This window comes from Salvia splendens, chromosome 22 (genome assembly GCF_004379255.2).
Source record: "Salvia splendens isolate huo1 chromosome 22, SspV2, whole genome shotgun sequence".
Classification (NCBI taxonomy): Eukaryota; Viridiplantae; Streptophyta; class Magnoliopsida; order Lamiales; family Lamiaceae; genus Salvia; species Salvia splendens.
This window is the reverse complement of record NC_056053.1, coordinates 6,263,338-6,287,599: the sequence shown is the minus strand read 5'-3', so window position 1 is coordinate 6,287,599 and position 24,262 is coordinate 6,263,338. Positions and strand designations below refer to the sequence as shown.

Sequence of the window (24,262 nt, the reverse complement as noted above, 5' to 3'; positions counted from 1 at the left end):
GCACCAATGTTACTTCCTGGACCTAGTGGCGGACCCAAGGCGCCAAGTCCAGGAGATCTATCTATCCGGAAGCAGCCACAAGTCACCAAGCCTCTAATCACCCCGTCCTCTACTAGACCCATGACTTTGAAGAAGACCGTACCCGGACAGACAGAAGAGAGGAAAGAGAAGCCGAAGTCGCCGGCAAGAAAGAAAGCTAAGGTGACCCAACAGGCCGTGTCGCCCAAGTCTGGCTCCCGAGGGGGCCAGGCACCGAATTAATCCTCCCAGCCCAAGTAACTTTTACTTTTTTCTTTCATTGCTTTCTGTTTTTGCTTTCTGTTTTAATTTTCTGTGCCAGCATGCTTGTTCTGTACATATGCGTTACTACTTACCACACTTAGCCCAATTCCTGGTCTAAGTGTGAGAAGGGGTTGAACTGTTTTGCATGTTTGGTTTTAGTTGTTGTGCTTTCTCCCACTTAGCCCGGTGTACGGTCTAAGTGTGAGAAGTTTGTTTGTTTTGGCATGTTGTTTGTCTGTTTTGTGTTCTGTTTTATGTGTTTGTACTTCCCTATTTCCCCCTTTCACTAGGATAGCTTGGGGACAAGCTTGAGTGGAGTGGGAGGGGAAGGGAATAGGTGCAGAATGTGAATGTGAGTCTTATAGTTTTTTTTTTTTTTAGTTTTGTCCGTGTGTTACGTGCTGCATGAGCTAGTGGATACAATAAGGCAGAAAAATTCCCTTAGTAAGAGCGATTGAAGATAGGATACACGTCAACTTTGATGCCCTTTTCCTTAATAAACTTAAAACGGTTTGGATGAAGTGAGGACGATAGAGGATACCTTAGATAACCTAGCTATGCAGCCCTACTATAAAGTGAGTTATAAGCCTAAACACTTTGAGCTAACTTGTAACAAATGGGCAACCACTTGATGCTTAGGGAGTAGAGTATAAAGGAGAAAAAATGGGTTATGAAGGAATAAGCTGGACAAAGTCCAGAACTGGTGGTATAAGCTGGACGAAGTCCAGAACTGGTGGTATAAGCTGGACGAAGTCCGGAGGAGGAGAAAAGTAAAATAGAAAAAAAAAAAGTAAAAAAAAAGGGAGGTATAAGCTGGACGAAGTCCAGTGGGAAAATAAAAAGAGGAAAAAAGAAGCTTAATTATCTAAGGGCAGGAAGTAAAAATTACCTGACCCAGGAAATATTTGCCTGACCCAGGAAAAAAGAGGAGATGATAAAAAGGAGAAACTCTCATAACCCAACGCATCAGTGGTGTAACTTTAACTCTGGAGCGTTTTTTATCCTAACATCCCTGGTGAGGAATGAGTGATCGAGCGAACCTAACCGCTAGGGAATCCATAGGTTTCTTGACAAACTGACGAACAGTTTGGGTTGACGAAGGAAGAAGGAGGATTTGGAGACTGTAGACGATCAGAGAGAACTTAAGCTTGTGGGGACAGTCGCCTAAAAGTTGAAACTAGTGCATGTTTATGTGTTGTGTTTTGTGTTCTTTGTGCGTTATTTTCTTTTCTGAGTCTGTAAGTTTTCTAGGTCTAGGTTTTTATTTTTGTTAGATCTTGTTTGTAGAGTCGTTCTTGGGAACCGTGCATTGAAATTCGCCTTATTTCATTTTCTTGTCTTTCACACTTGAGGACAAGCATGGTTTAACTGTGAGCAGTTTGATAAGGCTAATTTCATGCATAGGTCTAGGGCTTTAATTCGTGAAATTTCTGGGTCTAACACACGTTTTAAGCCAGGTGTGTGAAGATTTTCGCCAGGTCCAGCAAAGGAGGGAGACAGTTGTGTGGACCTAGGAAGAAGGCGAAAGAGTGGACATTATGCTGAAAATTGCTCGACGGAGGAAGCCTCGGAGTTGAAGGGTAGAATAGAGATTTCTACGAAGACTCTAGAAGGTTATGTCCGCGTCTATAAAAGGGAGAAGCATGCACGCTGGAGGGATCTTCTCGGTTGGAGACCTCGAGAACAGCTTGTAGCTTAGTTCACTTTTTCACACACTTGGGTTCTTTCGTGGGGAGATTCAGGGCGTACTTGGGGTTCACCTCTAGTTTTCATACATTTCGATCTGGTCGTAACACCGTCCTTCTTTAGGGCGAAGAAACAATTTATTTTCCATTTTCATTTCTGCTGAATTCGCCGAGCTTCGCTGTTCGAAGCTCGGACCTCTTTGTTTTCTGGATATTTCTATGTTTTTATGCACGTTTCGTTTTAGCTTATGCCGATTGTGTTGATCTTTGTTTGTTGATTATGTTTACTTGAATTCTGAGTTGGATTGTTGGAGTTGGTTGTTTTCGAGGTTGTTTTCTGGATTATTGCAGGTTCGTGGTTGGATCTGGGAGAATGGAGTTTGTTTGTGGATGAATTGGGTTTTTAACTTGCTGATGTTGTAAGGCTGTCTGTGATTGTTGGGATTTGGAGTTGATCTGAGCAGATCTGTGAGAATCGGAGTTATGGAGTTGATTTTGCTGGGTGTTGAGTTCGGATGGCTTGGATCCGGAGTGGATTAAGCATTCGACATGAATATGAGCCGTGTTGATCTGACGTACGTCCGATTCGTAGCAAGTTTCATTTCGCCTAGTTTATGTAGATCTGATGTACGTCCGATTCGTAGCAAGTTTCCGGCGTCCCGATTTCTATATTCTGTTCGAATCTAGGAGTATGCTCTGTTTTCTTCATTTACGCGTCTGAGTTGGTTAGGAAATTGCATGAGTTTGTTAGTTGCAGCTTTTTCCGTACTTACCTTATTTGAATGTCATGGTCCCCACTTTTTAATTCTCTCTGCCTAGTCATATTTAGTCAGTCATTTACACGGTCTAGTGAGTAATTGTTTCTTTCGGTGTTGATGTCTGATTTTATAAGTGTTCTGTGTCCTGGGTCTAGCATTTAATTTCCGTGCCTAGGTCTAGTGGTAGTTTAAACCTCAACCCTTTTGCGTGGCAGCAGCCGCTTGTTTCCAGAGTCTCTAAGCACTACTTCACGACTCCATCTTCGTGGGATCGACCCCACTTCCCTATACTAATCCATAGTATTCGGGTTGAGGGATTTAATTTTTGAAGGGGAGTCGAGTGTGTCCAACGACAAAAACACTCTGTGTTCCTTGAGTTCCTGGACCTAGTGATCCAGCTGATATAAGAAGCGCGGTGTCTTGACCAAGAACTTGCATAGTTTTCCCTGTAAGCACACGAAGACACGATCCGACTTGTCCCACTTCACCTAACCACAAGCTGGGAGAGAAGGAGGTCTACTCGATCTTCTATGGCGGACTCACTGTGGAGAGCAAGAACGACCTCAACCTTGCAACACAAAGAGATTTCTCAAAAACCCTTTTTAGCCAAGCTAAGAATATTTTGGAGAGGCTGATTGAGGCTAAGCAGTCGTACGAAACATCTCGAGGGCAGTACAGGAGAGAAGCAGTGCACGTAGCAGAGGCGCGCAACGATGAAAAGCTGGAGGCTCGATTCGAGCAGATGGAGAAGAAACTGCTGGAAGCAGTAGAAAAAATGAGACCGCCGACACCGCCTGCACCGAAGGAGACACAGTATGTGCCGCAGCCGCCACCGCCAGAAGAGCAGCACTACTATTACTGCGAGTTTCCCCCTGAGGTAGAGCAAGTAAACGCCATAGGCCACTGGAACACAAATGTCAACTGGATCCAGGGGAAACAGAGAGATGCTCCATGGAGGGACCACCCCAACTTCAGATGCACTGATCAGAATCAAAGCCAACCACAACTAACCGCGACACAACAGGTACAGCCCTCTGACGGGCAGTCCAACTGGCCAGCTCAAATCCTGGATAGACCAAACACTGGAGGGAATAGAATGCAGGGAGGTCAGGCGGGTTGGTCAAGTGGATCTCAAGGGAAATGGTCAAGTGGAGGACAGCCTAGCTGGTCAAGCCGACAACAGGAAGGAGAATGGGGGTACCAACACCAAGCCCCTCAGTATAGCAACCAGGGAAGGCAACCAAGTAATCAAATGGTGAGTTATGTTCCGCAGTACCACAGAGGAAACCAGCAAAATCAAGGGAACCCACAGTATTTCCAAAGAAACCAACAAAATCATCTTTCCCAAGACCAACGAGGACAGTATGGACCCTCCGGTTTCTACCAGCAAGGCCATGGGAGAGGCCGATTTAATTAGAGAAATAACAGACAGCAAAATGAAGGTCCAGGAGATATGATGATCCCACACCAGCCCCATCATGCTGTGCGAGAAATACAGGAAGCCCAGAGAGAACAGAGAGCTGCATTGGAAATGCTTACGAAGTAGTTATCTCAGGTCGCAATGTCACTAGGCGAGCTGAGAGGTAATGAAGAAAAGATTCCGGCTACAGTGCAGCCTCCAGCAGAGCGAGAGAATGTCAACACAGTCTCTCTAAAATCAGAAGGAGTTTATCAGAGTTCGACTGCAAGTTTTCCAGCACCCAGGACCAGTCTTAATAAAAGCCTTGAATCCAGCGCCCTTGATCAAGTCACAACGAAAGAAGAGTCTAACATTTGTGAACAAGGCGCGGAACAGAGGAGGAGGGTCGAAGCAGAAAAAGTGACCGGTATGATCCAATCTGGTGATCTCCCCCCCAAGAGAACTGACCCAGGGGTATTTACGCTCCCAATTTCCATCAGAAACGTTCAAATAGAGCATGCAATGTGCGACCTAGGGGCTTCCATCAATATTATGCCATATTCTATATACAAGAAACTGGAGAATGCTAAGCTCGTCAAAACCAATATGGAAATACAACTAGCAGACGGGTCTTGCATTTATCCCGAGGGAGTTCTGGAAGATGAAATCGTCAAGGTGGACAGATTTATGTATCCCGCCGACTTCTTTGTTATAAAAATAACGGAACCAGGAGCGGAGGAGTCTATTGGAATCCTTTTGGGGAGACCTTTCCTATCCACCGCCAACACAGTCATTGACGTCCGCAATGGGACAATTAATCTGGAGTTTAAAGGAGAGCGACTTACAGTCGTCATTAATGAAACTGCAAGAAGGCCACAGGACAGAGAGAGCATACAAACAGTAGACGCTATCAGCCCTCGAAAACAGAAGTATTCGAAAAAGGAATCCGTCAAAGAGCCACCCTCTGGTTCCGCTGAAGGTGAACAGCTCAAGAGAGAGGCAGCAGAATGGTTTGATACGACAATGACTGGAGCAATGGATGATCTAGCCATTAGAAGGGCAATTATGAAATTCTGTCAGCCATCACAATCAGCCGAGGCAAGAAAGATTACTCAACCAAGAAGGGTTGAGAAACCACCTGACCTACCCGCCCCATTAAAAGGAATGTTGAAGAAGAATCCCTCGCTTACAAGGCAACTACTTTCCGTACCAGCATCGCCGATGGCTTTCAAGAACCTGTCCAGCCAGACAGATCACAAACCAGTCGAACCAAGATTGCAGAAACAGGAAGAACTACTCTTCCAACATCAACCCCAGCTGATGTCCAAGAAGCGAAGTTCAAACTGGTCGGACCCTCGAACAGTCATGGCAAGGCACACACATGTGGCAAAACTTCTGTACCCTATTAACCAGGAGGAGATCAGAGCCTTGTTAAGGCACGCTGAGGCCCATGGAGGACTCATCAAGGATTTCGCCGGGAGAGCCCAGATCCTGACGAAGCTTCCCCAGGATGACGTAAAGTTTAAATTTTCTGATGTCTGCAAGGCTGCGTTCCCATTTCTGAAAGATCGATTGATGAGCTATTCTATAATACGCGGCACTTACTGGAATCACTCATTTGAGGTGATGTGTGAGACTAGTAACTATGCTGTGAGAGTAATACTAAGTTAGAAAATCCAGGGGAAAAGTTATGTTGTCCTCCACGCATCAAAAACATTGGGTCAGGCGCAAAGGAACTATGATGTGACCAAAAAAGAAATGCTATCAGTAGTCTTTGCATTTGGGGAGTTCAGACAGCACCTATTTGGTTCCAAAGTGATGGTGTATACAAACCAGGCGGCCATCAAATACCTATCGTCGAAGAGGAGATCAAACCCGCATTTGATCAGATGGTTACTCCTTCTACAGGAGTTTGAGTGGGAAGCAGTTGACAGGAAAGGATGTGAAAACATAGAGGCGAGTCACCTGCGCCGAATTCTGCAAAAAGAAAATAGGGAAGCCATTCCAGACAAGTTCCCTGAAGGGCACCTGCATCAGATCAAGTCGAAGTCTGAGGGACAGCGGGTCTGCCAAGAAATGAGGATTGATCAAAGTAAACAAAGAAGCTGGGAGCAACTTGCACCTAAAAGGGCAAAGTTCGCAGGAAGGACCGACGGTTTAGAGGAAAGCGAGTTACCCGGTAGGAACGGAATGGAGGCGTTTGTAGTGAATGACATTTCACTACCAATGCCTAGCACACGCCAGTAAACAGGTAGAATGAGTGATCGGGTATTCATGGACAGTCTGCTTGATCAAGCGACAAATTCTAAATATCTTAATCTGATCAAGTGACATTCCAAGGAAACCCGGTAAAATCCTTGTTAGTGTAAATAGTTTTTTTTTAGTGTGTTATGTTTTTCTTAGTTAATCAAAAGTCGGACGTGGAGGAAAGAAACTGATCAAGTGGAATTATGTGAGTTGTCATCGGGATTTAATGGTCCACATGATCAGTGCAATTTGAATTTAATTGGTGGTGCAGTGATTAAGTTGATAAGAACAGGTGATGATAAGACGTGCGCAGTAATTTGAGAGGTGTTAGGCGGCGCCGACTGTTGAAATGAAAGGACGTCCTGGAGAGAGGAAGGAAGCGTATAGGAGAAGCTTTGCCACCTGGCACTCTAAAAAGGTGCGCCTGCACGTGAAGAGTCGCACAAATCTGAACAAACGCAGAGATCTCAAACAGGCAGGAATTTCAACAGTCGGGGCTGCAATATAAAAAGGGTCTTCCGGATCTCACTTTCCATCAACTACCTTCAGAACCTTTGTGCTATCCTCATCTAATTCTCTCCAAATTCAAATCACCAGCAAACATAATCAGAAGGAAATGCAGAGCAATCAACTCGAGACATCCAATACATCCTCGTTTTCTTCAGGAGCCGGTATCAACAGTGATAATCAGTGGTCCTTGTTACCATCTAGTCCACCAACCACCAGAACCCCACTATTGCCTCCTAGATTCATCGGCCTGCTCCAATATGTGGACCCGGCTGACATAAGGCGAGTGGACTCCGTACTCAGAAGTTTTCCCGCCGGCGCTGACCCCATGGAGATTTACACTGCCCTAAAAGCTCGCCTAAGAATTTCTCGGTCTAAGGGCCCTGCTCCGCCACCACCAACAGAAGGGCTGCCTCTTCCCAGTGATTTCCTTCTACGATGAAAGGAGGCGGAATTTGACCTTTCTTCGACTATAGAGGAAGACTTCATCCCGAGAAGGACGTGCCGCCAGACAATGAACCAGCTGCTTCCTGAAGCTGATGGTTCAAGGCAGCAAGCAGATGAGGAGAAAACCAAGGGACCGGAGCAGTCATTGAAGCAAGCAAGACTGTGGAGAGCAACCAGATGATAACAGAAGAAGTGAGCAAGAGGAAGGGAGAAGAAAGTATCCTTCCTTCCCCTAAAATGGGCCACCATACCAACCAAGGTATGGGGCTTACTAACGCTGCCAGCATGCTTCTCCCCACAAAAGAGAAAAAGAATAAAAATACCAAGGTGGAGGAGCTCCGATAAACGCAAAGCATTAGAGGCAATAAGGAAGGCCTGTGTAATGGAGACGATAAGGAAGGCGCGCAACATTCCCCTGATTCAACAATCTAGAAGGCAGTAGTATCACCCTTAACCCTGTTTCTTTGTGTAAATTGTGTTTTTGACTCCGTTCTCACACTTAGTCGTGTGTCTGGACTAAGTGTGAGAAGTTTATGGAAGTTATTGTCTGTTTTGCCTATGTGTTATGTTTTTTCTATATTAGCATGTGTTGATTGCTGGCACTGTCTCACGCTTAGCCCAGTATCTGGTCTAAGTGTGAGAAGTTTCCCTTGTTGTGCCGTCGCCTGTGCCTAACCCTTTTTTTCCACTGTATCCAGTCCCTCGAGGACGAGTTCATATACAGTGGGGAGGGGAGAGGGGTTAGTTACAATAGAATCATACATGCTAAATTTTTTCAAAAATAACAAATTCCACATAATAATGAGATAGGCAATATGCATGAAATTGGATAAATGGAAGACTTGATTACTTTTTGGGAGGGTTAGAAAAAGGATTCAGTATGCTCACATGTAAAACTTGATTGCAAAAACTTGATCAATTTGAACGACGCAAGTATGATGGAAACGCTCAATTTCTAAACCAACTGTGAAACCTCTCTATATGTGAGTTATAAGCCAAAAGTAGAACACTTTCTACTATTTTTACAAAAAAATAAATAAATAAATAAAATTTTACAAGAGTCTGACTTTTAATATTGAGATGAAAATTGCACAAGTAGTAAGGACTAAAGGCACTAGGATTTAGCCTTTTGAGCCGTTTTCTTCCTTCGATTCCACAACCCCGCCTCATTAATCAAGGCACCCCTTAGTTAACCACTTTGAGCCCAAACACCCTTACCCATTCTTTGAAGCCTTAAGACCAAATACAAGTTTAATATCACATGAGAAAAGAGGGTCGAAGAGATGAAGTTTGTCAAGGGAAACAAAAGGGGATAAAAATAGAATGATCGAAATAAAGGGTAGCCGGGTTGATCAAGTTAGACAATCGGGTTGATCATATAAAAAATGATGAAAATATTTGAGAAAAAGAAAAGGCAGGAAATAGTTGTAACCTGGCCCAGAAAATCAAAAGTAAACAAATAAGCCGAAAGTTATAAGGCTAAAGGTCAAAATTTGATCGAGAAGGAGCATCAAGAAGAGGAAGAAATAAATATCCTAATTTTGATCCAGCGAGTTTAGTCAAATCTTTGGCTTTTCGACTCAAGTGATTTTTCTTTAAAATTTTATATTTAAACTTAGAACCCCTAGGACCCTACCCTAATACGTTACTACCCTTGAGCCCCGTTACAACCCAAAACAAAGACCTTAAGGAACTATCTTGTGCAGTCCGATTCAAGGTATTAAATTTATGGCAACACCGAGTGAACAGTCCTAACATCTCTGTGAGAAATGAGTGACTGAGTGAATCCAACAAGTGGTTTAAATTGAGCAATCTTGACAAACTGACATCTTGATCAAGCAAACTCAAGAAAGAAGAAACATAAGCTACTGAAGATTGGATTGACCTCGACCTCGGGTATGATTGTTGAAAACTTGTTCGGTTTAATGCATACATGTAAATATATGTTTTGAGTCTTGTTCTTCTCTTTTCGTCTTCTTTTTATTTTTTATGAGCAAACCATGCCTGAAATTTGCCTTATCTTTTTTTCTTTTTCCTTATACTTGAGGACAGGTACGTTTTAAGTGTGAGCAGTTTGATAAGGCCTATTTCATGCATCGGTTTATGGGTGAAATGCATGCTACTTGATCGGTTTATCGCGCAAAACAAGTGTTAAAATATGCAGAAATGCTACTTGACCAAGGCAGCAAGGCCGAACTGATCAAGCAAGTACAAAAGACAAAAATGGCCAAGAATCGGGGGAGTTGATCAAGGGGGATCGATCAAGCAGTTAGGTGGGGACCGCTGGCTTCTAGAAGAAGAACACGTGAGGAAATGAGCTGGATATGGCGCACCATTCTGTTATCAAGGACGACGTTCTAGAATGGGACACGTGCCGGAATATGAGAACGCAAGGACGAAGTTGTTATATGAATCTGTTACCAAAAAGCGTCGTCATTCTAGAAGAACAGCACGTAGCAATCAATGAGTCGCTCACTCTCAGAATGAGCGAATATTCCCTGTCAAGATCGTTATCCAGCTGAGAGTCGAATCGAGCTTATAAATAGATGATGTGCCACCACAAGAAGAGAAATCCGACACTTTACTTTCCGTCTAGTTTAGCTTAGCTTAGTTATCTAGCGTAGTTCAGCTCTCTAGCTTAGTTTAGTTCAGCTATCCAGCTTAGCTTAGATAGCTTAGTTAAAAGGGCGACTGAAGGGAGCGCTGCAGAATACTCATTTCTGTTAGCGATATCTTAAGTTTCCCGCTAAGATTCTTCTCAGTTCTTACCGCTTTCTTAGCTTCCAAAGTGTTAGCTTAGTTTAAATTTCACGTTGTACTCAGTTTTTAGTTTAATCAAAGTTATTTTCGTTTACATTCTCGCATTTACTTTTCTGCTGTTAACTGCAATTCACTTAACCCAGTATTTAAAGTTCCATTGATAAAGCTAGCTAGTTAAATTCTGCCTAGAGTAAAGACAATAGTTAAAAACTCCCATGTTAAAGCGTGGCAGCAGCCAACCCCCCTGTTCACTACTCACACACTCGACACACCAACTTCTTTGTGGGATCGACCCCGAACTTGCCGCTTTACTGTTAAAGTTGTGCAAAATTGAGAGTTTATAAATTTCTTTGGCAAGGAAGAAAGAGCGAGAGCAAGACTGCAGTGATTAATTGACAACGACAATTTGCTAACTGATCCGACCTGTTCGGTTATCCTTCCATATAACTTGATCCGCATTCTAAGCGCGTTTTCGCCTCTTTCCAAGTCCCGCCATCTAGCGCCGGCCAAGCCCCCTCTGGAGCGGTGGCTTGGCCCTACGTAGTTCCGTCGCTGCAAAGCTAAAAGTTATTCAAAACTTATCCAGAGAGTTTGATAGGTTGATTGAATTGCATTATTTTATTTGAAAAACTCAAAATATAATAAAATATAATGCAATTTTAAAATTTATAAAAAATAATAGTATTGAAACATTTTTAAAGTAGTAATTAATTATATATTATAATATCTCATTCATTTTTCACTATATTTTTGGTTCTTTGAATCCATGTTACAGTCATAGTGATTTCGATAGTGGAAGTGGTTATGTTTTTTTTTTCGTTCTCTGAATTTGTATGATGGATATAGTGATTTCGGTAGAGGAAATAATGGTGTGAGATATGAAGAGGGGCAGGGACGGATCCAGGAAATAATAGTAGGAGGGGCAAAAATATTAATATACAAATAAATAAATATAAAAATATAATAAAATATAATATATTATAATAAGGACAAAAGTTTATCGACCGTTAACTAAGGTTACCTAACCATTACAACTGTTCTCGACGGGGTCTCATATCCTGAAAACTATTCAAAATTCTTTCACGATCAATCTTACAAAATATGTCTTTCTCAATGTAGGTAACCAAACAATCATTCATCCAAGAGTCTCCCATCTTATTGCGAAGGCGAGTTTTCACAATTTTCATAGCTGAAAAAATTCTCTCCACTGATGCCGTTGCAACCGGTAATACCAATGCCAACTTCACGAGCAAATAAACAAATGGATATACAATATGTTTTCTTGTAGCAACCAACTTCTGAGAAAGATCTCCGATACTTTTGAGACTTGAGAACTCTTTATGTGAACTTAAATCACGAATGTAAGTCTCAAGTTGTTTACCAAGCAACCGAAGATCAATCTCTGTGAACTCCGATGGATAACAACGGGCAAGCTCTATCAATTTGGACTTATCAAAAGCAGCGAAAGAATCCTTTGGGCTTAAACAAGCCACACATAGAAGCAAATGTGTATTTACCTCGTTGAAGCGATTGTTGAGCTCCTGAAGTTGCCAATCGATAATGCTATTGAAAAGCTCAAACCGGAAGTAATTCAAATTTGTCAAAACTTCTCCTTTCCTTTGAGGTCGTCCCGGAGTCACATATTTGTCATCCATATTTATGATATCAATATCATTTTTCATAGAAAATGCAGATATTTCACTCAAGAGAGACTCCCATCCTTCATCTTGCATATCTGGTAAATGTTGTTTTGCCACCCTAACTAAATCCATAACATTCACAATATCTTGATCTTTCCTTTGCAATGCTAAAGATAACTGATTAGTGATTCCCAATATAGTCGTCATCAAGTGCAAAATGAATGCAAATTCATAAGTAGGTATAACACTTAATATGGAAAATGCTTCACCTCTCTGACTAGGCTTAACACCATCTTCTTGAATAATTTGGAGAACCTCAATAACCGAAGAGAACATAATCGACAAATTTATCAATGACCTATAATGAGAACCCCATCGTGTATCACCTGCTCTTTGAAGACTTCTCTCTTGATTGAAACCCTTTCCAACTAAGAGTTCACCACTTTCAAGTGCTTCTTGAAGTTTGTTAAGTTGTTTCTCCTGGAGTAGATCTCTGCGTTTGCACGAAGCTCCAACCACAGTAGTAATATTATTCACTATGTTAAAAAAAGCAGCAACTTGTGGTTTTTTCTTAGCCACGGCAACGAGAGCTAATTGGAGCTGGTGAGCAAAACAATGAACATAATAAGCAGAAGAGTTCTCTTGCAATATTAGTGTCTTTAGTCCATTAAACTCACCTCGCATGTTGCTTGCCCCATCATAGCCTTGCCCTCGTACTTTAGACAAACTCAAATTATGCTTCAAGAATAAACTTTCTAAAGCCACTTTTAATGAGGAAGCCGTGGTATCTCTCACGTGAACAATACCAAGAAATCTTTCAACAACGCATCCTTGGGAATTGACAAATCTAAGAACAACTGCCATCTGTTCCTTCACTGAAATATCACGACATTCATCAAGCAATATCGCAAAGAATTCATCACCTACCTCACGAAGAATAGCATTAGTAGTCTCCATAGCACAAGCACGAACAAGATCTTTCTGGATACTAGGAGCTATCATTTTATGGTTTCCCGGTGCATTACTCAAGATAACCTTCTTTATATACTCATTGTGATCACCAAGAAAGTATAGAAGCTCAAGAAAGTTTCCATGATTTTCAGACTCTTCAGATTCATCATCGCCACGGAATGCCAAACCTTGACATAAAAGAAATCGGATGCAATCAAGTGAAGCAGTCAAGCGAATGCGATAATCATTTCGTGCTTGTGTTGATTGCTTCATAAAAATAGATCGGATATGTTGTTGTTGATTCATCAAATCCTCACAATTCCTCCATGCTTTGTTATGTGCACTATCTGGACCTCCAACATGCTCTTTGAACTTCTCTTTTTTCTTCCAATTAGTATAACCCTCTGATACAAATACATCACCACCTGCTTGTGCTCCAATATCAGGCCTATAAAGATAGCAACACAAACAAAACGCAGCATCATTCTCAATGCTATACTCCAACCAATTTCCATGCTCCTCAAACCATTTTGGAACAAATCGTCGATATATGTTGCCAATTTTTTTCTGAGGAAAATCATGTCCCTTCGGTTGACATGGACCTTGTTGCAAATAGTGTCTTCTAATTCTATCACGATCATTAGGATGATAACTGGAAATTCTCTCCCTGAGCCTAGGATCAGAAGGTAGAGCATCCAAATTGATTTCCACATGTTGTCTTTTTGAAAGATCATTACTTGCTCTATTTCCGACTGAAGATGTTTCTTCCACCGTCAATTTTCTTTTCAGAAATTTATCCATCTTCTACTAACAATTCAAAATATTTGATTTATTTAGTGAGTCAGTTATTCAATCAAATAAATAAAAAATTTTAGATAAGTGCAATAAATAAGACTAAAACTATAGTCTATAAGAATTAATAGAGTTACAGAGAATACCCAAACAATGAAACAAACATATTTCATATAAGAACAATTGAACAAGAATTACTAAATACATCAAATTTTGTAATAAGAGTTACCTGTGAGAGAATGGAAGAATGATATCAGGGTATTACTTGAAGCTTTTGAAATGGAAGGGAAAACAGAGGAAGAAGGTGAAAAACGGCGGCTGCTTCAAAAGGTTAAGCCAAATTAGGTAATTTTCTAATTTATAAGGCTTTGGGTAATTGTTTGTGTATTTTAATTTGGGGAAAAGCAAAATAAATATTTTATTGTAGTGGAAAGTGACGTGACTTTTTGGGAGAAGGGGCAAATGAGTTTTTTTATTTGTGTGTGAAGGGGGGCAAATATGTGTTAGAATATATATTATAATAATATTTATATATATATATATATATATATATGAGTCAATGAAAAGTTGAGGTGGGGCAATTGCCCCTTCTCACTTCACTTTACATCCGTCCCTGAAGAGGGGTGAAAATTGCATTAAGACTGTATGTCTTTAGGGCTCGTTTGGTTGGCATGTTAGCCATAGTTACTCCTCACTATCTACCCTACTCTCCATGTTTGGTTGGCATGTTAGCAATCTTTGTGACCCGGTGGTGGCATCCAATTACCCGACACAGTTTGAGTTACGGAGAGCCAAAATACCGATAACTCAATCGGCAATTCTCCGTGCGATTGTGCACAATCCTACATGGTGAAGATTTCAAATTTCAAGCTCATTTACTGCAATACCCCTTCATTTACTCTTTCCCCATCTACCCACTGCCATATTGAGCCAACAATTGCAGATCGGCGAAAATTCTTGAGTATTGTAGGTGTTTGCGTGTGGAGTCAGTTGAGATGGGTTCAATCGAAGTCGAATTTCTAACTCCACATTTGTGTATATTCGTATAGGTCGCAACGACCGACCTGGGTAAATCGATCGCCGTGGAGCGATGGCCGACGACGAAGCTGTTCAGCCGGTTAGTTCCTCATAACTCCTAACCAGACGTCGATTCATACGTTGATGAATACACACTTTGGTGTTCTTTTTAAATTCGAATAGATTGAATTGATTTCATCTGCTTTGAATAAACCCATTTGTATATACTGTATTTTTTTGTTTAATAGATTGAATTGATTTCACATGGTGTGACTGGCTAGATTGAAGTGCGTATGTTAACTGATTTGATTGCTAATTATCGCGCTCTTGCATACAGAGATTTGTTGTTGAGATAACTAAGCCGACCTATAGAATTTGCTCCTGAATACCCAAGGCCTTGACAATGTGTTTGTAACTGGCCGACTGGTATGCATAGCGAGAGGCCATGCATATTGCTGCATATACTGTATTGATTTGATGCTGCTACTGAAACGCTTGAAGTCCGTATGGGGTCCTAATTTGAGTTATTTATCTACCTTGTTATGCTAAGAGGTTATATGCACTAAACAATCACCTAATGTAGTTGATTAAAATATCTATGTTATGCATTTGTGATGACAATGTGAAGTGGATGCTCCTGCTGTGCTTGTTTGTCATTTGTTATTGTGCTACTGTGTGTGAAGCATTTAAGTAAGCTTGTTGATAAATGATCATATAGGTGGATGCTAAGGAACCAATCGAGCTACTGATTTTGCTTGAGGAAATACTAAGAAACCATAGGCAAAACATGCTCCTTGTATGCATGCTTATATCTGTGGCCAAATCCAATTCACATAAAAGGAAACGGGGTGGAAGGGGGATCCCAGAGGTAATGATTGACTCCATTCCTGCTCATGTAAAACAGTTGGACAGGCTTACCCGGGTTTCTGATCGTTCATGTCTAGACAATCTGCGTATGGATAGAAACACTTTCGGTAAATTATGTCGAATTCTGCGTGCTCTCATCAACCATCTCAGGCATTACACCGCCAGGGAAAACTTCATCGGGGAATAGTTCATCTAAAGTAATTGGTGAAGATTTAGCTGAACTGTCACCAACATCAGCCTTATAACCATATATCTTTTGAACAGCCTCCCCGGTGTCCATGCCCTTTAGCCCATCAGCACGGTCCTTGCCGAAAATCTCCTTCCAGTCACTGAACATTGGCCACGACTTATTCCTCATGTACTTGGCATTGCTGTCTTTCTGAAAATACATTAAACCAAAAACTGCAATGACATAGTGTACAGCCAGCTGGATAATGCATAAACCCATACTACTATATAAACATACACAAAATGAGAATAGTTATACCTCCACAACTTGTGCCCATTGTTCATCATCGATGTCTATCTTGTAGTCGCCGTCCGCATTGAAACCAACTCCACTACGGTCAAGTATTTGCATAAGAGAATAGTAATTCTTTTTCCATGTGGTGATTTTCGACTTGATGTGAGGGTGAACAACAATATCAGTTTTTGGAAATTCACGTTTCAGGGCACTCCAGAGCACGGGTTAGATAACCTGACCGGAACCCATTATCGGACTTCCAACCAGTTGCAGCCAACTCTTTCATAGCTGTCATAAGAATCGTCTCCTCGCGTTCTGTCCAACAACGCCGTGCGCCAGCTGCTGTTACGCTTTTGTTGGGAACCATGTCCGAGCTACCTGCACCGAATAAGCAGTTATCTATGACGGTCGTCGCTAATACACACAAGAATGGAGCTTAAATGAAGACATTACCCTCTGGTAATGGACTGCCGTGATTGCCATTACCGCTGCGGTGTTGAGATGCCATTAAATCAATCGGTTGGGATACTAAGATCCTGGTATTATTGGCATCAAAGCAATTAACAAACACAAAAGGTGAATATCTACGGATGCAGAATGGCATTGACCGAACTACATCAAACAACTCAACCTGAACGGTTGGACCCAAACTAATGGTTGTAATATCCTACTTTTAATTAATTGGCATTCGCCGTGTTCACCCACATAACTCTACAGACAGGAAAACGTTCAAGCATAAACATTTAGGCCATGAATTGATGACCAGTGGTTTCCAAATGTCATCACACAGGTATACCATCACATACGGAATTTATGAAATACCTCAGATGACCGAGGCGAGCGATGGTACGGTGGAGCGTCAATGTGTAGTCGCCGGCGTCGATTCCACAAGGTTCGCGTCAATTTTCACAATTTCATGCGTGGGCGGGAGCTAGGTTTTGCTGGTGCTAAAACATGGCATCCCCAATTTAGGGATAAAGAGGCCCAATTTGGGTATTTTTACAAATAACCGAGGATAAAAACGTCATTACGTTTGGCTATCTACACTTTCTGCATCCCATACCAAACAGAGTTCTTACTTGAGAGGGGATATGAATCTGTTCAACCAAACAATTGGGTATGATTGTTAACTCCATCCCTAAACATACTATTGGAGTCTACAAACTTCAAACTTATGTTGGAGAATCATGCCAACCAAACGAGCCCTTAGTGTGTGTTCTATATGTGTTTGCATGAGGGTGTATATAAGGAGAGAGTAGGCCTGTCAAATCGGGTACCCGCGGATACCGGATCCGAAATTTACGGGTACCCGATCCCGAAATTTCCAAAATCCAATACCCGATATTCGACCCGAATTTGATTTCGGGTAACCAAATATTCGACTCGGGTGTCCAGTCCTAAAAAATCAGATATCCAGTTCCGATTGTGATTGTGATTTAGACAAAGTTAAATTAATATTTAAGAGAAAAACTAAACACAAAATGAGCATTTCACAATTATTAAAAATATATACTGTCAAGTTTTAAAAGTGTATACTGCCAACTCTCCATGAACGGCCAAATATTAAAAATTAAAGGGAATATATTTTTTGGTCCACGAACTTTGTTAAAATACCATATAGGTCCGTAAATTTTGAAAATATCATTTGAGGTCCGCCAACTATGAGTTAATATCAATTGAAGTACTTTTTTACTATTTTCAAATTTTTGTGAACAAAAATACCCTCAATACCTTGAAGGGTATATATTTGTAATAAACTTGTCACACACTCATATTTTTTATAAATATCTTTACTACTCCTATATTTTTGATGAATTTTCTAAATATAATTTGACCATCAATATTATCACTTAATTTTGTGACATGTAAGAAAAGTTCATTCTTCAACTTTTTATAATTAAAGAATTTTAAATATTTTTAAGATATGGATACTCATAAAAATTCATGTCACAGTCAATAGACGATACTTGAATATTGATACATTATTTAAAAATTTAATATATTATTTAATATTATATCAATATTCAAGTATCGTCTATTGACCGTGACCTTAATATTTACGAGTATCCATACCTCAAAAATATTTTTAAATTCTTTAATTATAAAAAGTTGAAGAAGGAATTTTCTTGCATGTCATAAAATTAAGTGATAATATTGAAGGTCAAATTATATTTAGAAAATTCGTCAAAAATATATAGTAAAGATATTTATAAAAAAAATATGAGTATATAATAAATTAATTAAAAATATGTACCCTTCAAGGTATTGAGGGTATTTTCGTCCAGAAAAACTTGTAAATAGTAAAAAAGTACTTCGATTGATATTAACTCATAGTTAACGGATCTCAAATGATATTTTCAAAGTTCACGGACGTAAAATGATACTTTGACAAAGTTCGTGGAATAAAAAAGATGTTCCCTCTAAAAATTACACTATATACTGCCAATTCTCCATGTACTGCCAAATATTAAAAGTTATGCAAGCAATTTTAAATATTGAGGTAGTGATGGGACACTATTCCGAGAGGAGATGGAGAGACTGGGCAGTAAAGGGTGGAAGATAGAGAGAGACTACCGAGAGGAGACGGCTGGTGCTGGGATAGCAGACGCCGCGGCGGTTGTGGGAGGCGGCGGAGGCAGGCACAGCGAGACAGTAGGAGAGGGGAGTGAAGAGCTGTGAATTTTGGGGTATACCCTAATCCTATACGCTAACTATTAAGTTAAGAGTATGTAATTAAGAAAGAAAATTACATTTATTTAAAATAAAAACGTATTTATTAATTAAAAAAATTCAGATAATTCGGGTATATCCGATCGGGTATCGGATAACCCGATATCCGACAATCCAAAATTCTCACTACCCGATCACGATCCGAAATCCGATTTTTCGGGTATCTAATTATCCAATTTTTTCGGGTTTGGATATCGGGTATCTAATACCCGCTATCCATTTTGACAGACCTAAGAGAGAGATTGAGTTTTCTAGGCTAGAAAGATGTAGATAATTTCTTACTTTTCTATTTTCAATTCCTTCCATCTATTTTATTTCCATCTTTATTTTCCTTCATTTGCTTTTATTTCATTCTGGCCATTAATTAAACAACAATGTTTAAATTCCGTCCTAATATATGCCTTATGATTTTAGTCTAAAGTATTACACCTCCATATCCTAAACTTATCAAGTTGGTCTATTTATTGCCTGATTTTGATCCAACGGTAAAAAACTAACGATCAACCTTATTTTTTATCCAATTATTATACCAATTCATGCTTAATACATAAATATAATTAATTTCATTTGTTTTTAAATTAAAATAAAACTTTGACAACTTTTTAGTCTTCATCTATTTTTATTCTCTCATTTTTTTTATGTTCACGCATTTCCTTTATTCTCAAATCATTTCATCTTCATTCCTTCCAATTCAAGCTTCATTTATCAAATTCAAAAATTTAAACCAAAAATTAAGTTTCATTTATAAATCTCATTTATCCAAAATTGATAAAGACTACAAATTAATCACAAAGAAAAAAAAATCTCATCTCCTTTCGATTGGTCGGAAATCAAGTGCTACAGCCACGTGGAAAACTCACCTCGTTCCAACGGCTCGATTTCACCGAGGCCAACATCCTCTCCTATCTGCAGAGAGCTTTATGATCAGTAGAATTAAGATTGAAGGAAATTTGAGAAGATAGAAAGAGGGTTGAGGATGGCCATCAATGGTGGAAATTCCAACAAGTTTCTCGAGGAATGTAAATCCCTCTTTTTTGAAATATAAAAATAAAATAATTAGTTGATGATGTTTAAGTGTCTAATTAGGTAGATTGGTATATTAAGTTGGTCAAAAATGTGTTGACCATTATATTTTCACGGTTTTATTGACAGAGTGGACTACATCAAAAGTCCCTAACTTTTCGGTTTGTGACACTGCAGGTCATTAACAAAAAAAAATATCGTCAGATGACCCTAACGTTGAACATAATCACAAATCATGCTTTTTTTGGACCGAACATAATATTCTAGACCAAAATCACAAAATGGTGTTTAGGCTCAATTTTGGACTTTAGTAAACTAATAGTAGGACTCGCATCCTACTTACTTTTTCTACTCATTTTCTAATACATTTTTTAAAATTCATGCCTGGTATAAATGTGTCAATTTTTCAGGATGTCGAGAGTAATTAATGTGAGTATCATTAGTGAAATTTGGAATCAATTTATCAAATATAATAAGAGAAAGATAAACATGCATGATCTACATACTATCGTTAATAATATATCCGGTACAAACGAATTTGGATCCAATGGTGAAAGACAAAACATTAGATACAAATAAGTCTAACAATGATTCAAGTTGGATTTTAAAAATTGACATGGAAATGATGCACACAACTCGTAAGATGAGATAATAGGAGAATGTATTTAATAAATCTATAATCTATAAATATATACAGCTACAGTTTTGGCTATTCACTTTTTTCTGCTAAACTTAATAAAATTCTTGGTAATCATACTATAAAATTCATTGAACATATACTATAATATAAAAACTGATTCCAAACATTTTTCATTTTATGGCAAGATAGATTATGTCAGATCATATGAGAACTTTCAGTTTGATAATTTCAAGGCAAAAATATAATTTCAACGGTTCTCTAACACAAAAATAAATATTCACAAATTATCTTGTTTGGTTAGAGTAACATGAAACAGACTGGAGTTATATTTGACATTCCTTTATCTATATAACATAAGATGTCTTCTGCACTTTTTGTCTTTAACCATTCATGAAAAATTCATTGGTTATTATAAACCCTACATAAAACAATAACAAGGGTTATTGAACAAGGACCAAACAAAATTCTCACACAATCAGAGTGTCAATGGCAAATTAAAACTTGAATATTAACATCTTCAAACCCACCTTTGATTGTCTAATATCAGTATTTAAAAAAATTAAAGAAACTTGATTATAGAGTGTTAACTCTTAAGTTGACATGCACACACCTTAACTAACATCTGCATAACAAATAATAACACTACCACATATTGTAACAAAACCAAAAATATTTCAAGAACCAATGCTTATTACACATGAATACAATGAGATAATAATTTAGTAGTATTAGGTTTATTGAAATCTGCTTTTAATTGACTAATATTAATATTTAAAATAAATCTAAAGACACATGAGTGTAGTGTGTTAACTCTTAACTTAACATATACTCCCGTCCCATTAAAAATAAAACATTTTCATTTTTGGGTTATCCCAATAAAAATGAAACATTTCCTAAATAGAAATAATATTATCTCTCTTCTTTCTTACTTTATTCTCTCTTAATTAACTCATAAAACAACACTGCATAAAATTCTTTGCTAAAAATCAAATATTGCATATTTATTGGGATGGAGTGAGTACATTGAAGAGTACCCCATTCGTCCCATAGTAGATGTCACACTTTCATTTTTAGTTTGTCTCACAGAAGATGTCACATTTCCTCTTTTGAAAAAAGTTCATTCTCACATTAATTATAAAATTATATTTTCTCTCACCACTTAACACAAAATAATATCTCATAAAATTCCGTATAATTTTTTAAGTAGGACATCTACTATGGGAAGGAGGGAGTAGTACACACATTTAGGTTGTGAAAAATGTCATGACATTGACACATGTATAAAAACGTGTCAGCAAAAGATCCCCACAGCCGCCACGTAGCATACCCTGATATCTTACGTGGCACCCAACCCTTCTCGTACCGCTCCCTAATTATACATAAATATACTCCAACTTAATTCCCACACACAAACAAAACAAAACAAAACAAAAATTAGTGAGTGATGGAAAAAAGGGAAGAGCAGGTGCCGCCGGGGAAGGCGATGAGCATGGAGCAGCACATGCTCGACAAAGGGGCGCAGATGATGCAGTCGCTCACTCCCATCAAACAGATGAGCCAGCATGTCTGCACCTTCGCCCTCTACAGCCACGACTTGTCCCGCCAGATTGAGACCCACCACTACGTCTCCCGCCTCAACCAGGACGTCCTCCAGTGCGCTGTCTACGACTCCGACAATGCCCATGGCCGCCTCATTGGTACGCCGCTGCAAAAAATTTAGGATACAAAATTGAGACTCACAAATTTTTTAAAAATAACAATCATTTATGATGCAAAAGAAAGTCTTTCCTAAATTAAGGATAAAATCTTTTGCTATTTTGGGACGTTTTTATTTGCGTCCTCTAATTTAATTTTAGTTAGAACACCAGCAACTAGGACATTTTATTTAGAAACACAGATTAACAGATGTTAATTGCATTAAAAAATGATTTAAATTTTAGTTAGAACACCCAACAAGGACATTTTATTTAGAAACATAGAATAGCATCTTTAATTGCATTAAAAAAATGTTTATAACGGTAACTTTTTGTTGTAGTGAAATTTCTCTTTCTTTTCATTTTGATTTGGATTTTTGTTCTAGGTGTGGAGTATATCGTCTCGGACACCATCTTCGAGAGCTTGCCTCCAGATGAGCAGAAGTTGTGGCATTCTCATGCTTATGAGGTTAGCTTTCTGGTTTTCTCCATAAATGCTAACTTTGGTCTATTATTCTTCGAGATATTGGATTTTAAAATCATGAACTTTGGCCCATATTTTTCTTATATTTGGAAGTGATCTAAAATATTATATACGTTACATTCTAAGCGTTATTTCCCAATCAAATTTAAAAAATACTACTATGTTTTTGGCAAAAAGTTGCTCCATGTGAGCAATCCAAAAATGTTTGGACTACTTTAAAATCAGATAAAAAACTATGTAGAGAGTGATGTTGTATTAGTTGAGCCAAATATGAATAAAAAGACGTTTGTTTGATATGACTATTGATTAATAGTAGAAAATGACAATTGATTCATATTAGAAAATAACATACGAAATATAAAGATTTGAGACCATTTTAGAATTTGTTTTCAGAAATCAATACCCCTTATTTTTGACATAAATGGTTTACTAATTTTGATGTGTAGATCAAGTCCGGGCTGTGGATTAATCCCCGGATACCGGAGATGGTTGTGAAGCCCGAGCTCAAGAATCTTGCCAAGACATATGGCAAGTTTTGGTGCACCTGGCAAACAGATAGGGGTATTATTTATTTCTATCTTTTTGTTTATAATTACTTACTCAATTTTGGATGTTAGTTACTCAATTTTGGCGCCATTAGGTGATAAGCTTCCGGTGGGGCCTCCGAGCCTTATGATGTCGCCCCAAGGGGCGAGTATGGGGCTGGTGAGGCCGGATTTGGTCGCAGCGAGGGACGCCCGGTATAACATATCGACCGGTGCTATGAAATCGGGCAGGGCTGAACTTGCGGAGCCTGAGTGGATCAATCCGCAGGCCGACTATTGGAAGCAGCACGGTAAAGGGTTCGTTGTCGACGTCGAGCCGGTGGAGATGAAGAAAATGGCCCCATTTCCGTAAGAGACATGACAGTCTTGCATATGTAAGTGACAATGGGGATTATGGATTGTAATGGTGAAGCTAGTATGTATATATGTATTTATTTTAATAATGTATGTCCTTCGCATGTTTGGTCACAACTCACCACTCTTTGTAATTATAGTACTATATATATACTTTTGCTAGCAATATGAAATCTCTTTCCTTTGATATAGGATGTGGAAAAAGAACACTAAATATTCTTAGTTTCTAATACACTATTTTAATAATTGGAACTCCACACTATTTTAATAATTAGAACTCCACCGTTGAACATTCTTTCTGAGAAAAAATAAATAAATTCATTGAGCGCTTGCATTTGGTTGGTGACCATGCGACTATAATCAAAATGATTTAGGAATAAATGAACATTTATCCTTGAAGGGAACAAAATTCTAAATAATCTATAAATATGTTTCGTACTCGTAGTATAGTTAGTATACGAATGCCTTCTTTAATAAGAAAAATTCTTTTTTATTTTAATTAGTTTAATACAACTGTAATTAGATTTAGAACTCCACTGTTGAATATTCTGTGTGAAAATGGCCCATGACACGTTCTTTGTTTTCCATCTTTATCATCAAAGATGACACAATCGTAACGACCAAAACGAAATGTTACTCTATTCAAGAAAAGCTCAATACAAATTTGAAATAAAGCTCTTTTCCTAGATAATTTAGCTAGAAAAACGACGCCTTCACAAATGAAAAAAGCCTTCTTATCTTATGTAAGACAAATGTGCACACTCAGCGTAAGACGTGGACCAGATCTAAATATCAGCCAAGACTCCTCCAAATTAAAAACAAATCTGATTATAATATTAAAATAAGATAAAACTTACTAACTCCGTTCTACAATAAGACTCTATTTTGACATTTCGATTCGTCCCACAATATCATTTTTATCATAAATGGTAAGTATACCACGTTCTACCAACTTATTTTACTAATATTTACCTCCT

The 24,262-nt window shown here is 38.9% G+C and overlaps 2 protein-coding genes across 2 annotated transcripts; one reads left to right on the top strand and one right to left on the bottom strand.

The window, feature by feature from the left end:
* Nucleotides 1–11,113: 11,113 nt before the first annotated feature.
* On the bottom strand, nt 11,114–13,477 carry LOC121786646 (zinc finger MYM-type protein 1-like). Its single transcript, XM_042185280.1, has one exon. It carries the CDS (start codon nt 13,475–13,477, stop codon nt 11,114–11,116), a length of 2,364 nt encoding a protein of 787 aa, XP_042041214.1.
* An 8,167-nt stretch (nt 13,478–21,644) lies between these two features.
* On the top strand, nt 21,645–23,370 carry LOC121786599 (oil body-associated protein 2B). The gene is made up of 4 exons (XM_042185237.1): nt 21,645–21,905; nt 22,289–22,371; nt 22,833–22,947; nt 23,027–23,370. Exons 1-4 carry the CDS (start codon nt 21,653–21,655, stop codon nt 23,281–23,283), a joined length of 708 nt encoding a protein of 235 aa, XP_042041171.1. The 5' UTR covers nt 21,645–21,652; the 3' UTR covers nt 23,284–23,370.
* Nucleotides 23,371–24,262: the final 892 nt, after the last annotated feature.